Below are 21,532 nucleotides of genomic sequence, written 5' to 3' on the forward strand. Positions count from 1 at the left end.
GGGTGGAAAATGTGAGCAGCACCGTGGTTTGGCTGGGACAGGCGCAGTGGCTGATGGTCGATGGTCCCATCGTGTTTCTGTTGTTGATGTGGAGAGCCACTACTATCAGCCCCCCTCCCCCCCCCCCCCCCCCCTTCTCCTGACCAACTGTACCAACATGATAAGAGCCATCTCCTCTTTCCTTTCTGCTCTGTTCTCATTGTCCTCGCTTATCTAAAGCCTTTATTTTCTCATTCGGATGCTGGGAATCACCCAGCTTTGTATGCAATTAGAGGACATACATTCACACACATATACACACACATATACAAACACCTCCCACTTTTCCTCTCAGTCATATCTCCAACTTTCCCTGCCTCGATGACATCAATCCCCAGATTTCACCGCCGCAGGATGACTCGGCAGAGCAGCGTCATTGTTGGTTTGGAAAACCAGTCTCTGGTCAGTGTTAAGCTGTATCCCTCTTTGATCCTCCCCCTCTTCATGTTCTAGTGACACTGTTTAGATGGCTATGCCAGCCTGAAACACTGGGCATTCGCTATCTATTACTGTCAACTGTGGCACAGCGCTCCAGCCTGTGAGCACATATTTCTATGATTTTTCTGTGGTTTCTTTGGTTTTAGGGTTGACAAAGTCCACACCTGTGCAGTGTGACATTCACTATGAATAATGTGATGCTGGAAAATTATGTCCTTTTTATTTTTTAGATTTTTTTCCCCCATTTTATGCCAAGCAAATGGAGTTTATTTGGTTGCTAATACTCCAAAATTCATAGCATGCACTCTCTCTAATCGCAGCAGATTTGTAGATTTTTAGGGATTTTGTCTGGCATGGCAGTCGTCTGCGCATGCTCCCATGTCTCCTGCTCTTTGTATATTTGAACCCCACTGTGCTCAACGCTCAGGCAGACAATAAAATGTGGCCAGATGCATCTTATTGCATTGGATGGTGCAAGGAAAATTATCATCTGCCAGTGGTTAGATATAGTGGATCTTTTCAGAGCAATCCTAAATAAATGCAATATTTAAATATGGCCTGATGTCAAACTGGCTGATAGTAGCAGTCATCACATTACATTACTAAACCCAGCGACTATGTTAACATCCTGTTTTTCCTAACCACATACAACAAACGTAAGATGTGGAAGCCTACTCTCACTACATTTATCAATTTCTGAATTTTGTTTAACATTTGCATGGAGCTTCCCCCTTAATCTGAATCCCTGGATCTCTGAAAAAATGCATGTGTGTGCGTGTGTGTGTGTGTTTGATAGGGATCGAGGGGCAGATGGAAAGAGTGTGTGTGTGTGTGTTTGTGATTGTGTAGTTACAGGCTCCTTCACTGTCTGGATGTCACCTCTGTGTGAACAGTCTGTGTTTGTCACCGTCACTGTGTTCTCATATAATAGAGAGAATGTGAGCATGCATGTGTGTGTGCACGTGTAGTGTGTGAAAGTGTGTGTGTATGCATCTTTGTGTCAGAGATGGGGCTGGAGAGGAAAAAAAAAAGAGCTGGAAAGTGAAAAAGCAGATGCGCTTGTTCGAAACACACTGTCTCGCCGCCTGGCTCCACCATCTGTTGCAGCTGCTAACGTTTGTGTGTGACAGACACTGTGTTTGTGTGTGTGTGTGTGTGTGTGTGTGTATGCATGCCTGTGCGCGCAGGAGAAGTGTATGTCTGTATGCAACACAAAGTATATGTACAGTATGTGTTGTGGAGTGAACACTTTAAGATGAGGGGACATAAAGGCTTTTTTTAAGCAGGAAGGTACGCACACGCACACACACACACACACACACACACACACACACACACACATGCATGCATGAACAATCCCCTGGATCAGACAGAAACACACATGGAGTGTTCGATAACAAAGACGGCCCTGGTGGTGTGTCCTGCTGTCCTTTAGGCATGCTAGGAGAACAGTTTCTGAGTGGTGTGCATGTACAATGTGCATGTGCCTTTATTGTATGTACTTGTTTCAAATTGCAAACACTAAAGTTTGTATCTTACTGCCCAGTGACTAGGGCAGTCTGATCCAGGGTCAGCTCCCAGGAGCTGCTGTTATTCAGACAGACTTTGGCTGTGTGTGTCCAGGAATGTGTGTGGACTTCAGAGCTGTGTTTCCCCAAAACATCTCACCACTGAGCTCCATGGTAAGCCAGAGGGGCACAAGAGGATCAAAGTCCTAAGAAGATTTAGGAAATATCAGACCAGATCTGGCTGTTTTGGTGCAGACATTGGTGTAAAAGTATTTGCAAAATTTTTAGTTGCAGTTGCCAGATCAGACAGTACGGCAAGTGACAAAGTTCTTGGACATGTACAGTAGAAAAATAATTTAAGTGAAGTTATGTGTCTTCTGTGTTACTGTTGACTCTCTGGATTGACACTAGCTAATTAGCTGGTAAACCAATAGGCGAAACAGTGTAGTAGCTTTGAAGCAGTCGTGAAGTCCGATTGTCCGTTCTTTCCTAAAGTATTTATATTCCTGTTGTGCGTAGGGGTCCACCGATCAAAAGGGTTTTTCATAAAATTCTTCCAAGTTGTGAATGTTGTCATGTGAAGCCCATTGCAGACAGTCCTATCATTTTGCCATCTGTGCTGTGACTGCTGTCTGACTGACTGAAGTCACTGATCTGCTATCTTAAACCCCTGGACAGAAAAGGTAAACCCCGTTATGATAGCTCAGAGGCTTCCTTGAGCCTTTGGGAAGGCTTAGGGGAATTGATTTTTGTTCCCACGCACTACAAAATGAGACTGGTTAATTTTTCTGCCACTTTCCAAACAACACATGCGGCTATGGGGCCTTCAGGCCTTCTGTCCCGGTTATGAAGTCCTAATCAGTGATAACTCTTTCTTGATTTTAGGACAGTAACCCTTTCATTTCTGAAGCAAACTCGATAGAAAAATTAGGGTAGAATTAACATTAGAATAAAAACATTAGAATTAGAAGAGAGTAATTATTAAATGAAAGAGAAAATATAATATTTAAAATGCTGATATGTTTGGCTTTCTCTGAAGGCCTAGAAGTCCCTGACAGTTCCCCACTGGTGCACTCCTAGTATTTGATCCAGGCCTGGTTTAGGTTCATAGACCAAATTGTAAAAAGAGTACACTGGAGGAAGAGTAGTTACAAGCTGTGAAGCACTTAACCCATTTGTTTTGCTACAGCGTTCATGTGAAACAGGGGAGGAGGGGGTTGGTTGCTGTTGGTATTTCAGACAGACAAGCAACAGAGATTAGATTGATTGAGTTACACACGCTACACTTGCGTCCTCAGCTCTTGGCGGCCTAATGGTCTTAGCAGTAGGCGACAAAGTGCTGTTTTGTTCCTGCTATTGTGTGGATGTGAATGGAACAAAGCAACAGACGGGCTGTCCTGAGACGGAGCGCACACAGCACCCAGATCAGCAACTGTGCTCCTGAGCAGATGCTTCAGAGTAGTTATATTTACAACTTGTCTTTTTGGCAATTTTGTAAAAAAAAAATATGAAGTGCTAAATGGTGTGATTTTCTGTGATGTTTGGTCTGCAGATGAGCAGCTAAATGCAATGGTTGGTTGTGTTTTTGTTGCGTAATGCTACCTGGCTGGCTGTGGTGTTTGGTTTGGTTTGGTTTGGTTTTAATTCTCAGCTGGCCCCTGTATGCTGAATACACACCTGAGTCGGTAGAGGTCACTGCAGCAAAAACACCCAACATCCTGAGGGAGAAAACCTGTGTCAGCATTGTTTTTGTATTTTTTTTAATCTGATTTTATATGCTTTTGTCAGCTGTTAGGGCATATCAGCTGACTAAACCCTGCCCCACCAAGTTGCTGTTGTTACACCTGTCAAGCTTTTCATTCTTGGATGTACCACTTGAAATTCAGTGTAATTTGTGACATTGTGACTTTGGCCTTATTGGGTTGGTCCTTAATTTCAGACTGAACTAGGCAAAAGCAGGATTCTCATTGCAGGCCAGCCTATCACCCGGGGCTAACTAGGTAATTCAGCTAACGTTTGTCCCATGAGTTGGTTGAAAACGCATTTGTGGGCTGACTTTTTCATGTTTTCAACATGAATCCTTTAACTGCATCTGGCTACATACATGATTTAAAACTAAAAGACCGAGGCTAAAGCTAAAGAAGGTCAGCTTCTTCACCAGCTGATTATCCATGAATAAGACATGGAAACAAAGAAGTATCATAGGTCTTGCATTGCGGTGTAGATTTAGAAATAGTAATACCAGTCGGATAAGAAATAATGAACAAACAGAGTCATTTTGTTCTAACACATTCCTGTTTGGCTGCTGAGCTGTAATGTTATCTTGTGTAACGCTGGAGTGTAAAAGTCCAATAAAAATCGCAATCGAGTCGCTAACATTAGCAGCATCAAAGAGCAGCTTCCACACAGTGGAGGAATATTACACAGTGGATGTGTTAGTCATGATAAGGTGTTTTTTAACCTGTAACCCAACAAAGTAATTTTGTTAAGCCAGGTAGTTAAAAATATCCTCGAGTTGGTAACACTGGGTTGTTACTGTAGGTATGAGGCTAATTAGATGGACATGGCTGGACATGTCCATCAAGTGCTAATGGTTGCAACTCACATCAGACCAGTGCAAAACACTGTTGCTATTGTATTTTTAGTTTTTGAAAGGGTAAATGAAAAGACCACCCCTCAGACTCTTTAAGAGCTACATAGGTCTCACTACAAAATCATGCGCACTGCGTTAGGCATGTGGGGAGGGGTTTAGCTAATGGTCAATCAGCATGTAAAACTGCTGCCCAGCTTCTCTGATGATTCACTTTTCTTTGTGTCTATCGAGTGCATTTCAGATCACCATCTACACAAATTACAAGATGCTGGGGATAATCAGTCAGCCATCTTTGTTTAAATTCGTCAAGTTGACTTTTTCTGACGCACAAGCACAAAAATGCTTGATAAAGATTAATCTGACATTGGGCTGACAGGGCACACAGCGCTGTTTGCCTGTCTAACGGCATGTGGGAGCGCACACACAAACACAGACACACACACACATTTTATTAATGTGTTCAGTTAAAGGTATGCAGCTCCGTGAGGTCAGGCTAATCTCATCTAATTTGCTTTTCACCATATTATGAATCGCCTCAGTGGCTGCACACTAAAGATCTTTTATCTTGATTGATTTATGAAAGTGTTTCATGTCATAACACAATTCATCGGCAAACAGCTGAAAAAATTTATGTACTTGGCTTAATGTGTGTTAACATCCCACAGAAAAAAAAGATCCTTCTCTTTTTTTTCTTGTCACCTTTTTGCCCCTCGCCACACCAGTTTGGGGAATACAGAAAAAAAACACAACAAAAGATGGGAATGGTTTCATATATATTTAGCCAAAGCTCACTACTCTGAAAAAGAAAAACAACCCTCATCCCTCAGTTTTCCCTCTCGTTTTCTCTGCGCCACAAAATTACAACGTGCAAATTCATAAACGTATATGCTGTTTTTGCATGCTGGAAATAAACACGATGGTTGAGAGAGAATGTTGCGTTTTTTTTTTCTTGTTGTTTTTTTTTTTTTTTTTTTTTTTTTTTTGCATCGAGGAGTGGGTTTGGTCCCAAACTATTGTCTGTCTGTCTGTCTGGTTTTACTCAACCACACACTCCCAAACCATGCCACTGATTACTAGTTTAGAGTTGCACTAACTGCTGTCTGGTCCTTTGGCTAACCTCTAAAGAACCTGGTGGGTGTGTGTGTGATCTTGTGTATGTGTCGGTGTGTTTCTGGTCTGCTGTCTTCATGCATGTCTATGTTTGTACACTACACAGTGAAAGTATGCGCCTTTATTTGTGTCTTTGTGTGTTTATCTGTGTCTGTGTACTTGTTTACAGTGATCTTGCTGGCCTGTGAGCTTGGGAACATTTCTTGAGGAATTTTAGGGACGTTTTACCGTCAACTTGTGATGTCACTTCCCCTAAGCCTGTGCCGGCGGGGTGGGGTGGGGGGTTGAGGGTCTGTGGTTCAGGTCAGGTGACGGCGGGGGTCATGGTGCCCACATATTCCAAAGCAAAGCTGATTTACTCACCCATTGTAGCCTAATTATTCACTTTTCTGTGGCTTTCGTGCTGTGTGTTTGTGTGTGTGTGTTGGCATAAATGCCCAATAAAAAAACGCATGAATAAGATGATTACACATTACAGTGAGCTGTCTTAGATGGATTCATGATGAAGGAATGTGTTGCGGCTCCCAAAGGGGCATGGCTGTTAGAGAAGATGAGCGTGAAGCAAGTGTGATTCAGGTCGTAGCAAACAACACGGCTGTAAGTCAGCGGTTTGTAGCTTCTTGCCCTCTTTCATTCAAGACTCGCTTCCTTGTGTCTTATTCTCCCGCTCAGCCTTGTCACACACATGCGCACACACGCGTGCGCACACACACACACACACACACACGCACACACACACGCACACTTTCCTTCCTTGTGGTGCATACTTGTGTCAGGTGTGCTCTGTTTTTCCAGTCAGGGTAAAGAGGAATCTGGGCCAGGGTCCAAGCTGACTATCAACAGCACATTGCCAGAGCCCAGGACAAGAAGCAACACATCCACTCCATCTTTACTCCTCCTCCTTCTCCCTTTCTACTCCTCCCCCCCCCCTTTTTTCTCCTCTCCTGATCACTGGAGCATTGTCATGCCGTATTTTGGTCTTTTCACCCTCCTGTTTGTGTGTTTTCTCTCACTTTCATACATCCTTTTTCTTTGTTTTTGATGTTTGGTCTCTTGGTTTTCACACACGCTTTCCCTTGGTATCTCTTTTAACTCCCACATATTTGTTCTTTCGTTCCTCTGCTTAGGGGGTGTGGAGCCTTCATTTTGGTTTTGTGATCTAGTTCCTGTCTAACAAGGCTACAGAGTGGCCACCACCCTTAAAATGACACTGCTTTTAGCTGTTTCAATTACTTGCCCTTGGCAACACCAGCATTATTAGAAATTAGAAATCCCTAAATCACTCAGTTTAATGCTCTTATTTTGTTAGGCTTGGCTCTTAGTGGTGTGTATATATAGTATACTACAGGTGTGAATACATACCTGTGTGTACGTGTCTGTGTGTGTGTGTATTCTGTGTGTGTGTTGCGCCCTACTTCAAAGCTTTGTCCTCATCACAGACATGAAAGCTAAGAACTGATGACTAACCCAGAGATGTGTTCAAAGTGTTCCCCAAAGACCTGTCTCAACCTAGAACCACAGTGTGTGTGTGTGTGTGTGTGTGTTTGTGGGTGGGTGTGTGTGTTAGCCTTTCTTCCTTATGATGTTGCACTGATGTTGCAGTAATTAACAGTTTTATGAGTTTCTCCCTGACAACATGAATTCTGATTTTCTGTTTTGTGGCACTAGCTGACAAAAAGTGTGTCTGTGGAGGCATATGTGTCACCGCCACGTGTGTGATCTTACACACCATGACACTGTACGCTACAATATCTGGCAGTGTGCTGTTGTTGGGCAGAGAGAGAGGGAGAGGGGAGATAAAAAGGAAAAGGAAAGGCCTCCCACACAGGCAGATATGAGACTTAGAAGCTCCATTAGTTCCTCAAAGCCAGCTGCCGGGTTCAGATGGATGTCTGCGCTCGGCTGTTTGATGTCCATTCATCCATAGCCTTACATCTCTGCCTCTGTCTCCCAGCCTTGCCTGGCACTGGGCCTCATGGGGCTGGAGAGAGCGCAGCTGCCATAACTATAGGATAAAGCTGTCTGCTACCGTGCCATTCCTGCCTCTGCTAACGTTGTAGCACCACCACTGCTGCTATCGCTGGTGATTCTGCGAGCCTCGTCTGTTTTTTGTTTCTGTTTGTTTATGGGAGGTTGGCAGGTTGATAATACAGGGAAATATGGTGTGGGTGTGTTTGATAGGAAGAATGTTTTCTGATTAGAGCACCATGTAGTTTTTTTGCATTCCTGTGGGCCTCAAACGTGAAAACTTGAAGAAAAAAAAAATCCCCAAAACTATCTGTAGATATTTTTCAAGAGTTCTATGTCATGGACTAATCCTTCTCTTTTTCATCCCTCCCTACAGCACCCGTTCTTCCTCCTCCACCTCATCGTCCTTCTCCTCCTTTCCGGGCATCTTTGGGAATGGGCCAGCGCCTTGCCAGGGTGCATCTCTCCACCCGGTGGTGTGGTTGGCGTCGCGCGAGAGTGAGGAGGGCAACGGCCAGGTCATAGAGCCTGCCCACCCCTCTCTCCGCTTGCTTTCTCCCAAGTGACTTTTGACCTTTGACTCAGCCGTGACCCCGCCGTGACCTCCGGCCAGCCATGCCCTTCCGGCTGAAGCTGCGGCGCACGCGGCGCTACAACGTCCTGAGCAAGAACTACTTTGTGACACGGATTCGCCTGCTGGACAGCAATGTGATTGAATGCACTCTGTCGGTGGAGAGTACGGGACAGGAATGTCTGGAGGCGGTGGCCCAAAGGCTGGAGCTACGGGAGGTGAGTTTACTATGTGACACTGCTACACGCTACTTGTGGATAATATGTCAGCTGATATTTGGCTTTTTTGGAAAGATCTGTCAGGACTTCAGTTTACTTTACTTGGTTGTTTCTGTTAATCAGTAAAAAATCTATACAGATAGAGGGAGAGGGACATGGAGGGTGACATCCAACAAAGGTCCCTGATTGGATTTGAACTAGGGATGTTTTATTGACATTGTTGTGTGTCCTTCACCAACATGACGCCCCATTGTCTGCGCTTAGTGTCTAAATAATGTATCCCAGGTTTTTCCATATGCAAAGGTCATGAATTATCAACTATTCAATACATAACTATTGGTTAGACTAGAGATACACCAAGAGGAGCATTTGTTTTTGCACTTCAACACATTTATGGGTGCATTGTCAGACTGTGCGTGTGTGTGTGTGTGTGATCGCCACGCGTCCGTCCCCTCACCCTGTGTGTGTCACCCTGCCCTCTTGTGTCCCACTCCTGCAGGGTCCTTGTCTGTCTCTAACGAAGCGTGGCTACCTCTGTCCTCTTTTCACTCCAGAAGAAAGAGATATTGCTCATCCCCCTGTCCCACTTCACCCCTCCTGTCCATTCTCTGTGTGTGTGTGTTTTCTCTCGTATCCTTCGTCTGCTCCGCATCTTTCCGTGTGTTTAATGCTATTTAATGCTTCATTGAGGTTTAATCGCCACCTTACACTGTACTCACACAAATAGGCACTAGGGAGCAGAATACATCCTATCCCATATTTATCTATTCTCTCATTACCTTTAACACAAACAAGATGTACATAGTTTTGCATGTGAATGAATGGTTTGTATGCGGAGTTGTTTCGTGTGTTTGTTCACAGATCAGAGGAAGAATGTGTGTGTTTGGTTGAAGACTGATTGACTTTGATGAATACATGTGTTCAAGTGTGAGTCTGCGCTCGCTGGGGCTGCTTACAAAGTGAGAGGGAGGGGCTGTGTAGTTGTGCGTACTCACATACTGTTGTGGTATTTGCCAGGTGTCAGTGATGTTATAAATAAGGTGGTGTGATGCTTTGGCTTCAGCCACTGTCTGCCCTGTGCACGCATGCTATCGCAGGACACTGTGTGTGTGCGTGTGTGTGTGTGCGTGTGTGTGTCTGTCCACCAGATTTTAATTTTATTACTGTTCCTGAGGCCCTGAGTGTGTTTCAGTGTCTGCTGGTTCAATGTGAGCAAGGAGTGACTGTTTATGTATATAAGTGTGTGTGTGTGTGTGTGTGTCTGTGTGCATGTCCCTGCAGCTGCAGCTTGCAACTTTATGATGTTCATTATAGTCGAGTCAAACCACGCAGACGAAACAGGTGTGCTTACCTCATCTTGATACCAGTGACACACACATACACTGCTATTGAAACGTCACTGTATTTTTCTAAATTACATGGTTAGCCATTTGTAGTGTTTTTAACAAACTCAGTGAGATCTTTATTTAGAAGACAATATCTCTGATGGATGTCAGGGACCATTTGTGAGCTCTGCTAACACACAGAACACAAATGGTAGCAGCGTCATGTTGCATAATTGACTGTCACTCACAAATTGCAGATAACTTTGACAATCCTACAGTGCTCTTGCATGGTGTTCGTTTTGATTTGATTGAATTATGTCAAAATTAAAGTGACAGGAAATTATCTCATGTTGCAAATCACAGCGTGTTGACACCTGCCCCGAATCATTAACTGAACAGAAACATCAAATTTAATTAAACATCTCGAGCAAATAAGTATTCCTAGTCACAGTTTGGGTAATCGCTGACTCCTGTAGTCTAAACCGGTTACAGCACTCCTCTGCTGAACCACTCACTCTTGTTGTGACCCGTGTTGTAATCAGTACAGCATGATTTACACAAACCATTTCCCGAGAAGTTCACGAATCTGAATAGCTCGATCACACCACTTCTTTCTCAGTGTTTTCTTTTCGCTGTTCATTTAGCTGAATTGTGTTGCATTTTCTATGAGCATATATCAGTCTCTAGATGAAATAACGTCATTTTGATTTAGTGAGATAGGATCATTGCCTATCGCTTTTCTCCCAGGGTAATCGTACTGGTAATGGCTCTGGTCTAATATTCATGTTTAATGGAGTTACGCTGTTGACGTCAAAGGTTTGATCAGATTTGAAGGAGAAATATGTTCTTGTTGTATTTCAGCTGCCATGAATCTCCTCTCTGTTCGCCTCAATTGTTCCCAATCAGTTTCTCAACTCATTTCCCATTTCCCTCCTGAACCCATTTCTCTCCATCTCTACAAACCTCTTTCCCATCCCAATACTTTGTCCCTTCCATTTACTGCCATTTCCTCTGTCTCCTGCCAATTTCTCCTGCCTGTTTATCTGCCACTCCATTGTGCTTACGCAACTCATCTTTTCTTTTCCTTCTCCTCGTCGCCCTCTTCTTTCCTGTCCTTCATTGACATCCCTTTGACCGTTTGCGCCACACTGACTGCCTCCCTCGCCCTCTCCTCCGCTTCCAGACCCATTTCTTCGGACTGTGGTTCCAAGGAAAGACCCAAGCCCCGGCCCAGCGTTGGGTGGAGCTGGAGAAGCCCCTCAAGAAGCAGCTCGACAAGTTTGGCAATGAGCCGCTGCTCTTCTTCGGGGTCATGTTCTATGTGCCCAATGTTTCCCGGCTGGAGCAAGAGGCCACGAGGTAAAGAATCTCCAGACACCACTCACAAAACCAAAAACTCGACACAGCAGCTGTGCTTTAGGCTATTACCGTGTACAACAGATGACAGTTGCCATCAGTGCTTCCTCGTTTAATTTGGTCTAATGTGTCAGATGCAGATGTCAGATTCTGCAAAACATTGCTTGTACTTACATGTGACTCACACCAGATGTGCCTAATGTCCGGTGTGCTCCTCTATACACTTGTTAACTATTTCTGTCTACAAAGAAGCCAGGTGCAGTGAGGCTCTAAAAGTAGCTGCTTTTTGTGTGAGAAAAAAACCTGCCAGTTTGAAAAATGTGGACTGGTCTTAATGCACCCTCCCATATTCCATGTAGCCTCAGCCACATGAGAGGGAAAATGATTTAATTCATTTACATTCATTGCTTTGTGTCACCTGCTTTCACAAACCTAACAGGATAGCAACATAGCACAGGAAATATCCTCACCGCTCACAGAGGTGGAATTTTTCCTTTGGCTCCATAAACGTACCTTGTGCACTTGAGCAATGAGGTTCAGTGCGTTTAAGAAACAAAGTTGAAATTGATGCATTTGTGATGAGGAGTGTGTGAGTAAACAAAAAAAATATCATGTCAGTACCAGATTGTTTACCATGGTACCAGCGTTATTGTGTACTGACACCGACTGATGCCATATTCTAGTAAGAAAATGCCTGACTCTGTGTTATTGTTTGCAGGCAATATTTTCTTTAAAGGAATAGTCAACATGGTGGCAAAAATGCTTATTTGCTTTCTAACTGAGAGATAGATGAGAAGATTGATGCTATATTCTATTGTCTGTAGGGGCAATATGAACCTACCGGCAGCAGCGGCTCACTAGTTTAGCTTAGCATAAAGACTGGCAGCAAGGGGAAACAGTTAGCCTGGCTCTGTCAAAAGGTTATTAGCACCTTTAAAGGTAACAAATGAACATGTTATACATTGTTTGTTTAATCCAAATATAAGCCAGCATGTATAAAGCTTTGTTTGTTTTGCTTTGCGACAGAGATAGGTTAATAATTTCCCCATGTTTACAGTCTTCATATTTATGTTGATATTTAGCACACAGCTATCCGAGGGGTACAGATAACCGGCGAATAAGCGTGTTCCTGAAATGTTGAAGTATTTCTTCAACTTTTTGTTTGATGACTGTATTGACGTAAGCTATTTGGTCATAGACAGATCCGTTTACATCATCAGCAGCAGCCATTCAATCCTAATGCCACAGTGAGCGTCTATACACGTATATGTCTGCGAGTGTGTGTGTGTGTGTGTGTGTGTGTGTGTGAGAAAGGGTGTGAATGAGCACGTAAGCGAGCTGTGAAGAGGGCATCCAGGGGTCAGTGTGTAGTGGACAGTCTGCCATCTGAGATTCCTTCTCATCCTCATACAAACACACACACACACACACACACATCCACACACACACACACACACACACACACACACACAGACAGAATCACATTCTGCAGGTCTGCCTCGCACTGAGCTGGTGAATTTGTGGCTTCTGCCTCACTGCATGTGGGAAAGGTCCATGGCAGGTCACAGCTTGACGTTTTAATGCTAAAGTTTAAGGTGTGTGTATGTGTGTGGTAAACATTTACGCTGTTTTGAGTTTTGTTGGTATTTTTGCGAGACAAGACCAGATATGTTTTTTTTGTGTTTACACTGACAATAGTGATACCGTCATGTATCAGTAACGCCTGCTACACTTCCTGTGTGTGTGACAGAGAGATGGACCAGAGAGTGTGTGTCTGCAGGTTCGTTATACAGAAGCGGGGATCTGCTCTGGTAAAGGGATGGTATTCCAGGAATCCCCTGCGGGCTTTTACGGCGTGTGTGTGTGTGTGTGTGTGTGTGTGCGCGTGTGTGTGTGTGTTTGTGCGTGTTTTTGTGTGTGTGTGTGCGTGTGCGTGCGCGTATGGGGGTTATGGGGTTGTGGGGGTTATGATGGGGCCTTAGGGGCAATTTAGGGAACAATGGTCGCCTCTTTTTCTCAAGCCCCCTCTCTTTCTCTTACAATCCCTGTACATAGTGTCACCCCTACTCCTTTTTATCAAGAGCAGATCTCCACATTACTCTGGTCCCACATTTTCACTCTCTTTCTCCCCATCCCCTCATCCTCCTTTCCTTGTTCTCTCCCTCTTTCTCTTCTTATGTTAGTCAGGAATGTTGGCACAGCCGTCCAGCGTAGGAGGCGGACCACACATTCCTCCCAGCAAAAGTGCTGGGGGTAAAGGGGGGTAGGGGATGTCTGGTTTACAAAACACACACACACACACACACACACACACACACACACACACACACATACACACACACACACACACACTTACACTCACTCACCTCACACACCTCGCACACTCCCCCAAGAATCCTCTCAGAAGCCAGCTGCAGCCCTGTCAGAAGAGTTAGTCACAATACACCACATTGTAAGAACATACACGCTCCCTGAGGCAAGCTTCTCTAAAAGCCCCTTCCCTTTTTTGCCTTACATGAAGTTGAAAACCATTTTCACAACTTTTTTTTTTTTTTCAATAGCGTTGAAAACATGTTTTATTAGCCATTACCTCTAATGAAGTGTTTTACTGAATCCAAATATCTTTAAAAGTATTTGTTTTGTCAGTACTTTCCTTTGAGAACTCCATCTATCACTGAGGGGAAAAACACAAACAACCCTCTTTTTAAAATGTATTGACTCAAGGTTGATTTGTGTCATATCCAGTGAAGCGGATCTTTGTCGTTGTTTTTTCTACACACCTGGTCTGATGAAGGGGGGAAGGGCAAGATTTGGAGAAAGAATGACAGAGGCAAAGAGGAAGACAAGTGGGGACAGAGAAAGTAAAAAGTTTGGCAGCAAGACTTGGCTTTGGGTTTGTACCTTGTTATTTATGTGGTTTGAACTCGCTGCCCGCATGTGTTTTTTAGCTGGAACGTATACATATTTATGTGTCAGCGCAGAAAAGTCTGTTTATGCTTGTCTGTAAAAACAGCGGGGGAGTGAGTGGATTTGGTTTTTGGGACAATTTGCCTTTCTTTCACAAAACCCATATGAGTAAAGTTTTAAACTTTTAAAATTAAAATATTACTACCTACCTTGTCACTTAACTCAAAATATATGTAGTTAAAAATATTACCAACATTGTTTTAACATTGTAGGTCATTGTCAGTATACTGAAAATCAATCTTATTTATCCAATTGGATCTATATTGCCTGCATAGTAATGATATTATTTCCATTTTTTTAAATATATTTAATTTCACAAACATTGTATTATCAGAAAAGAAAAAAAGATTTAATTAACTAAAACCTGATTATAAGATTTTAGAAACAAATTAATTCAAACGTTATTGCCAGAAACCACAGAGACAGTTAAGTCTGTCTCTTCTGAGTTAATGAGATTTACTGAGAAAGTAATATGAGTTTTATAATGTGGTCAGGCCTTTGATGTTCACTGTTTGACTGATGTGTAACCTGATACTGGATCTCCCTCTCTTCTCATCCATCCATTCATCTGTTTCTCTTTCCCTCTCTTCCTCCTTGCATGCAGCTGTGAAAATTACCCAAAGCAGGGGGCTTAAACTTATGTGTGTCTGTCTGTGTGTTCACTGGCTGCGAATTCACACCAGTAATCCAAGAAAACTGGATCCCATGTAAACACCGTACCTCAGTTATGTTAATACAGTTATGCTCACAGTTGCAGTAATCATAGTCACGTGTAGTCAGATTACTAAACAGTAAACACTGTAATCAGAGAAATCCAACTGCCTGATGATGTCTATGTCCATGTCTAAGATAATTCACTTGAAGCTAAATACAATCTTCCCAGATTAAAGTGACACCTTTAATATATATGCAGCAAAACTGTAAGACAAAGAAAACCAGCAAATCTTAATATTTGAGAAGCTCTAACCAGAAGATTTTTGGCCTTTTTGCTTTAAAAACAATTCAAATGATTAATTGATTGTCAAAATTGTTGCCAATAAATTGACTAATCACTTTAGTTCTAATCAGGTAGTCTGTTTTACTCTGTAAAAATGCTTTTGTTTACATTCTCCTCAGTGGTTCCATAAAAGCTAAGCTACTGCAAAAACAATGTGAAACAACACAGTTTCATAGAAATATTCACACCAAGATGGTAACAAAAAAAACAGCAAAAGGTCAAGCCTGAAGTTGAATTGCGCAGGGAAATTCTTTGACACTGCAACATAATCAGACATTTTTAGACAGAATGGTCCTTTAGACTACCCACATAAACATAAAAATCAGAGCAATGCCTTACTCAGAGCAGTGGTTATAACAAACTTGTTTTATTTATGTAGAGGCAGAATGGCTGCTCATTGTGTGCATGCGTGTTTATGCGTGTGTCACCCTGTGTCTACTACACAGTGATTGACCCCGTGAACTGGTGTCTTGTGTAATCCCAGAATACCTACTGTATTACTCACTTGTTACTAAATATCCTCTTCTACTGCTTTATTTTTTCTTTTCTGGAAACGGCCTCTTTGGATTTTACCCATTTTACCACACATACATCTTGCAGAAGGCGAGGTGTAGTTTATGTGTGGGTGAAACCTTCAGTTCCTTCCGTCTCACTGATATGAAGGAGGGGCAAAGTGGCCCAGAGAGAGAAAGTGGGGAACCTAAACAGGGAGCTGTTGACCAGAGCGAGGCCAGCTGGCCTCAGCAGCCCCCAAGGCTAACAGCACCAACAGCCTTGAAATCCTAGCTTTGTTCAGCTAGTTACCACACACACACACACACACACACACACACACACACACACACACACACACACACACACACACACATACACACATACACACAGCTGTACTGTGTTGTGCCCCTTGCTGATTCAACACATTTCAAAGTGAAATCCTCCTGCCTCCCACACAAGCTGTCTGGACCCATCCTGGGGCTGAGGGGGTGGTCAGGGTCACACCACTGCAGAGATGGGGTGAGGGTGGAGGTGGGGTTAAGGCATATGTACACACATACACACATTCGTGCATGCATGCACATATGCCTGATGCTTGCAGGATTGTTGTCCAGGCCACTTGGACATCTGGCAGCATGTCTTGAGCGGCGCTTGAACATGCGTGGGCACATAAAGGGCTCTTTGTGCCTGTGTGGCTGCCTGGAGTGCCAGCAGAGCACTCTGCCATGGTGGAAGTCACAAGTAACTCCAAGTGAGGAAAGCTGTACCTCATGTCTGTGTTTGCATGTTCACCTGTTATTACAGCATGGTGATGTCATTCTGACATACATGCCAGGTGTGTGCTGCTATATGGACGTCTTTGTGGACAACCACGTGTAGGCTATACGAGTAGGTGTTCATGTGGCGGAACACGTAATAAAAACTTGTGAAATAAATCGTTTTTTGGATGTCTTCCACAATTTAATAATGAAGGTCTTTGTATTTGACTAATGTTTGGGTGCTCAAATGAGTTTGTAATGTAAGGTGTGTCTTAAGATCATTGGATATAGAATAAATAAAATAATTCAATTTTTCAGACTTCCTTCTAACTTTTGTAGTTTTCATGTTTATTACTGGATCATTTTATGGTTTTTTTGAACTGATCAGAACCTGTAGACAAATAAAACTAGTTCTGTGTTCTGGGGTCACAAGTTGACAGGTTTGTCTTGAGGTTCAAAAACCAAAATTGTTGGGAACCACCATTCTATGTTTGTGGCTGTTTTGTGTAATTTGGGCTCTCCCATGAGGCGCACCATGAAACTTGTTTCTTCTGCCTTTCACTATCACGTTTTTTGTTCATAGTCATTTCAACAGTTTACCATCCGCCTCTTCACCGCTGGCCTCGCATATGTATAAACACTATCATGTTGTTACCATTGAACCTCAGAACGAAAACCAACCACTGTCAACCTCAACATTTCCCCAGACCCCATACGGAGAGTGCTGGGAAAACATTGAGAGTTTGTAAAAACAAAGTCCACAATCATTTGAAGGGTTTTGTGTCCCGCGAGGCTCCTCCTCTCCAGACCGCATCAGGCTCCGCCCCCCCCACTGCAGCCGCGGTGGTTGGGGTTGGCTAATTAGAGGGTTGCCACGGGAACGGAATGGCAACTTAGCCAACGGGTGTAATGACAGGGTGAGGGAGGAGGGCGGGGTCAGATTATAGGCCCGGGAGTACGCTGAGAGGAGCTCAAAAAAGAAAAGCAGAAGAAGAAGTGGGGGCGAGGGGGAAAAAATGCGAAAGAGAATATGAAACATGAAAAATGTGAGGAGGTAAAGCGAGGTAAGAAACTGGAACTATGAGGGTAAATTAAAAAGTTTTAATAAAAAAAATAAACACCTCAAGATTTTGTGTCTTTTTGAAGCAGACGAGTGAATGACGAAGCAAGTATAATTCAGTGGTTTCAACCTAGAAGTTTGTGTACTCTGGCATGTTCGCTTCCACTTGGTATTCTTTATGGACCGTGTGCGTGCGTGCGTGCGTGCATGCGTGGATGTCAGTAAAGGTGTCTCACAGCCCCCATTGAAAAGACTCAGCCTGTGGTCACCATGGCAACAAACAGGAAATGGTGCACAAGTTTTTATGCAGCTGAGCCTGGTCACCCTGACAGTTCTCTCTTTCCTCCTGTGTGGCCGCTCCATTCTTCAAAAGACAAACATCCACTTGGACCGCGGCTAAAAGTGGACAAAAGGAGCTCAGAAACTTAAGGAGCGTGGTGTATTTCAGCCTCTTGGTTTCGGGACTTGTACCACATTTTGTGAAAGCTGCAAGCGCGCTCAACAATCTGAGCAGTGTCATCATATCAGCTTACACTTGGCAAAAGCACCCCTGCTCAAAACCACAGGGCACTGAGGCTGTTTGCCTCACATTTGCAGCACAATTATAATGCTCTTCTTTTGTCCAGCTGGTGTTGCTCCTACGTAAGATTAAACTCAGTCCTTATTAGTGTCATGCTTGCTGTTTGCTGAAAATTTACAGACCTATAAAATCATTTTGTTTAGCCTCTACTGGTATACATTTGGCATTCCTCTAAAGTCAAAAGTGAGTCACTGGTATTTCAAAAAGAGGTGATTCACTCATTCCTCACTCGGATTCTGCAACAGGCCTCTCTGGCATTGTTTTTACCGGCTAATGATGTTGCCAATACTGTCTTGACGCATACTTTCTGTTGCACAAACCAGAAGCATAAGAATACGACTCTCTGTGGTGTCTCAGTAGATGTTTGCAATCCTTCAGTTGCTAATGTGAAATGCCTTGAGCACAGCTCTTCTTACTTTCTTTGGAGAAATGTGTTGAACCGAGACCCATCATGTTTTCCAGCTCGATTTTTACATAAGTGCTGTTCAGAGACAGTGTGGCTAGTTGGAAAAATAACACTCACTGCTGTTAGGGAAAATTCTTATCATCGGTGGTGAAGAAAGAGTGCTGGAGATGGCTAGAAGGCTCTTAAGAAATGTATTTACTCCCCCATTCTTCCATGATCAGACTTGCAGCTTGTTAGTTTACCTGGTTTCTCCTCATAAATAACTTCCCACTGGTTGCAGTGTGGACCACCTCTTGGATGCACTTCTGTTTCAACCATTTCTTTATCATATCCGGTCCAGTACCCTCTGCCTCTAGAGTAGACTAAAGGGCGGGTAACATAACAGTCACTGACAGCACATCTTTCAGTGGGACATTCAAATACAACAAAATTCAGAGTTCGTCTTATTCGTGGGTGAACAAGAAGGTCTCCATCTCCAACCTTTCAGGTGTTTCTTCAGCAACTTAATCAGTTGGTGTGTCATTTTTGCTTAGACTCACAGCACACTTGGGCCCCTGGGGTTTGTCAGTCCATTCTTACAGTCAGAGTCCAGTTCCTGTCCCTCAGGAGTTCTCTGTAGAAGGCTCCCCTCTTATTGGGCTCAAGGTCTGGAAGGCCTCCCTGCTCTTCATTACCATGGATCATCAGGACCACTCACAGCAAGAGACCACCAAACAGGAGGACGAAGAGTAGTAACCCTCCGGTTACTTGCCATGGATCATCTCCTCGCCATTGTTACTGGGAGCGAACCCTGCAAATTATATTTTCTCAAAATCTCTGTTAGTTTCTTTACATAGTCAGTCATAAACTCATCCGTCCAAAGCAATGTGGTTTTGTGTAGTTTTAAAGGAGGACTTACCCCTGTGGACAATGGCCTTCACATTAACACCTCATTAAGACTAAGTCCTGTTGTTGTATTTGGTGCACTTTGAATTGAGTACAGTCGAAGAGGCAGTACGTTTTTAGGTCAGTTGTCATTACTGCTTTAGTCAACCTTTCTTTGATGGTTGCATTCATTATTTCAACTTGCCCTGAACTCTGTGGGTGATATGGGATGTGTATTTGCCATTTGATTCCTAGTATAGCTGAGAGATTCTGCATCATTTTTAGCACAAACGCTGGTCCTCTATCGCTATGTATTCCACGTGGCACTCCGAACCTTGGAATCACCTCTTTCAACAAACACTACAACTGTTTGTGCGTCTTCTTTTCGGGTTGGAAAGCATTCCAGCCATTTTGAGAGGCGGTCAGTTATTACAAGCAAATATTTGTAACTTCGACAGCTCGGCATATGTACAAAATCTATTTGCATATTTCTAAAGGGACCTAATGGAGGCTCTAAATGGTCATATCTCACTGTGCTATTCATTTTTCTCTTTTGTTGGCATATCATACAACCATCTACAAGTGTTTTTGATACTTGTGTGACGCCTGATGCAAACTATTGTGAACAACTGACGTCATTTATCATCCTCTTCCTACATGTGATGGACCATGTGCAACACGTGCAAGCACATGTAGGAGAGCACGAGGGCAAACCTAGCTTCAGTGATCAGAAAATCCAACGGAGCCCCTATATTTCTCACTGAACACAGTGCAACGAAGTAGATCTATTTCATTCTACCCCAAAAATGTCTCAGGTGGGCCCCTCAGTATCACATTGCTTTTAAAGGTATAGATTTTAGCCATTAACTATTTTTCCCAATTGCAAATTTACAGTTTTCTTTGATTTTGTCAAACACAGACAAGGTAAGGCATGACTTTGAAAATAAAAGTTTTTCACTTACCAAGCTGTAGTTCTATTGAAATCCTGCCTTCGTGACGCCAGATTGTTAGGGAAAATTCTTATCATTTGTGGTGAAGAAAGATTGCTGGAGTCCAGGATGTCTTATAATGAGGATGGTTATTGATGCTTGATCAAGGAGAAAGGATGATTCATCAATACGGTCTCCTGTGCATGATTTACTGACTTTATACACTTAGAGAGATTACTATAGATAGCTTACACTCAATAATTGGTCAAATAACTTGAAGAAAAGGGAGAAGAGGGATGTGTGAAGACACTATTGGTTCATTAACCATAAACGAGGAAACAAGACTATATACGCCCAAGTGCTGATTCTTAGAACACCCAGCCACTTGTTAATGACCATCCAAGGTCTACTGTTATCAGCCCTGGCACCAGTAGTATCAGGACAAACCACAGCTACGTCTGGAGGTAGCAGATACCTAGGGCCTCACACTGACCCTCACTCTAAGTCAGTCATTCATTAGGTCAAAAGAGAAAATTCTGGTGAGGTCCTGAAAGCCTTTTTGTGCAGTTAAGCTGGTAGAAAGGCTGTGGTATGCAGCCTGAGATGTAAAAACAAGACTTCCACGCAACAGCACAGCAGCACTTTTAGATAAATTCTGACAACGCCGTGCTAACATGCCCACCATAAAATGTGAACATGCTGATGTTTTTGCAGGCAGGTTTACCATGTTCACCATCTTAGCTTAGTGGGTTAGCATGCAGGCATTTGCTACGTTGCACTTAACACAAAGTACAGCTAAGGCTGATGGGCATATCACACGTTTTGCAGGTAACTGGTCATAAACCAAAGTATTGGTAAAAATAGAACCTTGGCCAGAAGAAGGTGTGAGAGGAAAAGTCAGGGAAAGAGCAAAGTCTTTCTACTTTCTTAATACTTTCTTTCTTTTTTCTCCCTGTCTTTCTTTTGTCCTTCCTTTTTCCTTTCTTTCTGTCTAGGTATCAGTATTACTTGCAGGTGAAGAAGGAGGTGTTGGATGGACGTCTCCACTGCACAGTAGAGCAGGGGATCAGACTAGCGGGCCTAGCAGTACAAGGTAACACACACATACACACACACACACACACACACACACACACGAACAAACATCTCATGTGAATAATCTACCAGAGGGAGACAGACAGCACAAGAGAGAGAGTGAGCCCAAACTCACACTTTCTCAGGTCATCTTGACTTCACTACCTAATATGGCTGCATACCACTGGGAGAGCCCAGTCCACTTGAGTTCCTATGGTATCTGTCTTAACACACACACATATACACACACAACCTCACTCCATCTTCTTGGACTTG

General features: G+C 43.3%; 1 protein-coding gene across 1 annotated transcript in view; it reads left to right on the top strand.

The window, feature by feature from the left end:
- LOC111650586 (protein tyrosine phosphatase non-receptor type 14) overlaps positions 1–21,532 on the top strand; it is a 39,395-nt gene that overhangs the window by 3,226 nt on the left and 14,637 nt on the right. The window contains exons 2-4 of the mRNA XM_023400499.2: positions 8,033–8,445; positions 10,954–11,129; positions 21,178–21,275. Coding sequence (XP_023256267.1) covers positions 8,272–8,445; positions 10,954–11,129; positions 21,178–21,275 — 448 coding nt within the window. The 5' untranslated portion in view covers positions 8,033–8,271. The remainder of the gene's footprint in view (positions 1–8,032; positions 8,446–10,953; positions 11,130–21,177; positions 21,276–21,532) is intronic.

This window comes from Seriola lalandi, unplaced genomic scaffold, assembly GCF_002814215.2.
Source record: "Seriola lalandi dorsalis isolate HSWRI2012SDOR001 ecotype SW California unplaced genomic scaffold, Sedor1 jcf7180002052504, whole genome shotgun sequence".
Classification (NCBI taxonomy): domain Eukaryota; kingdom Metazoa; phylum Chordata; class Actinopteri; order Carangiformes; family Carangidae; genus Seriola; species Seriola lalandi.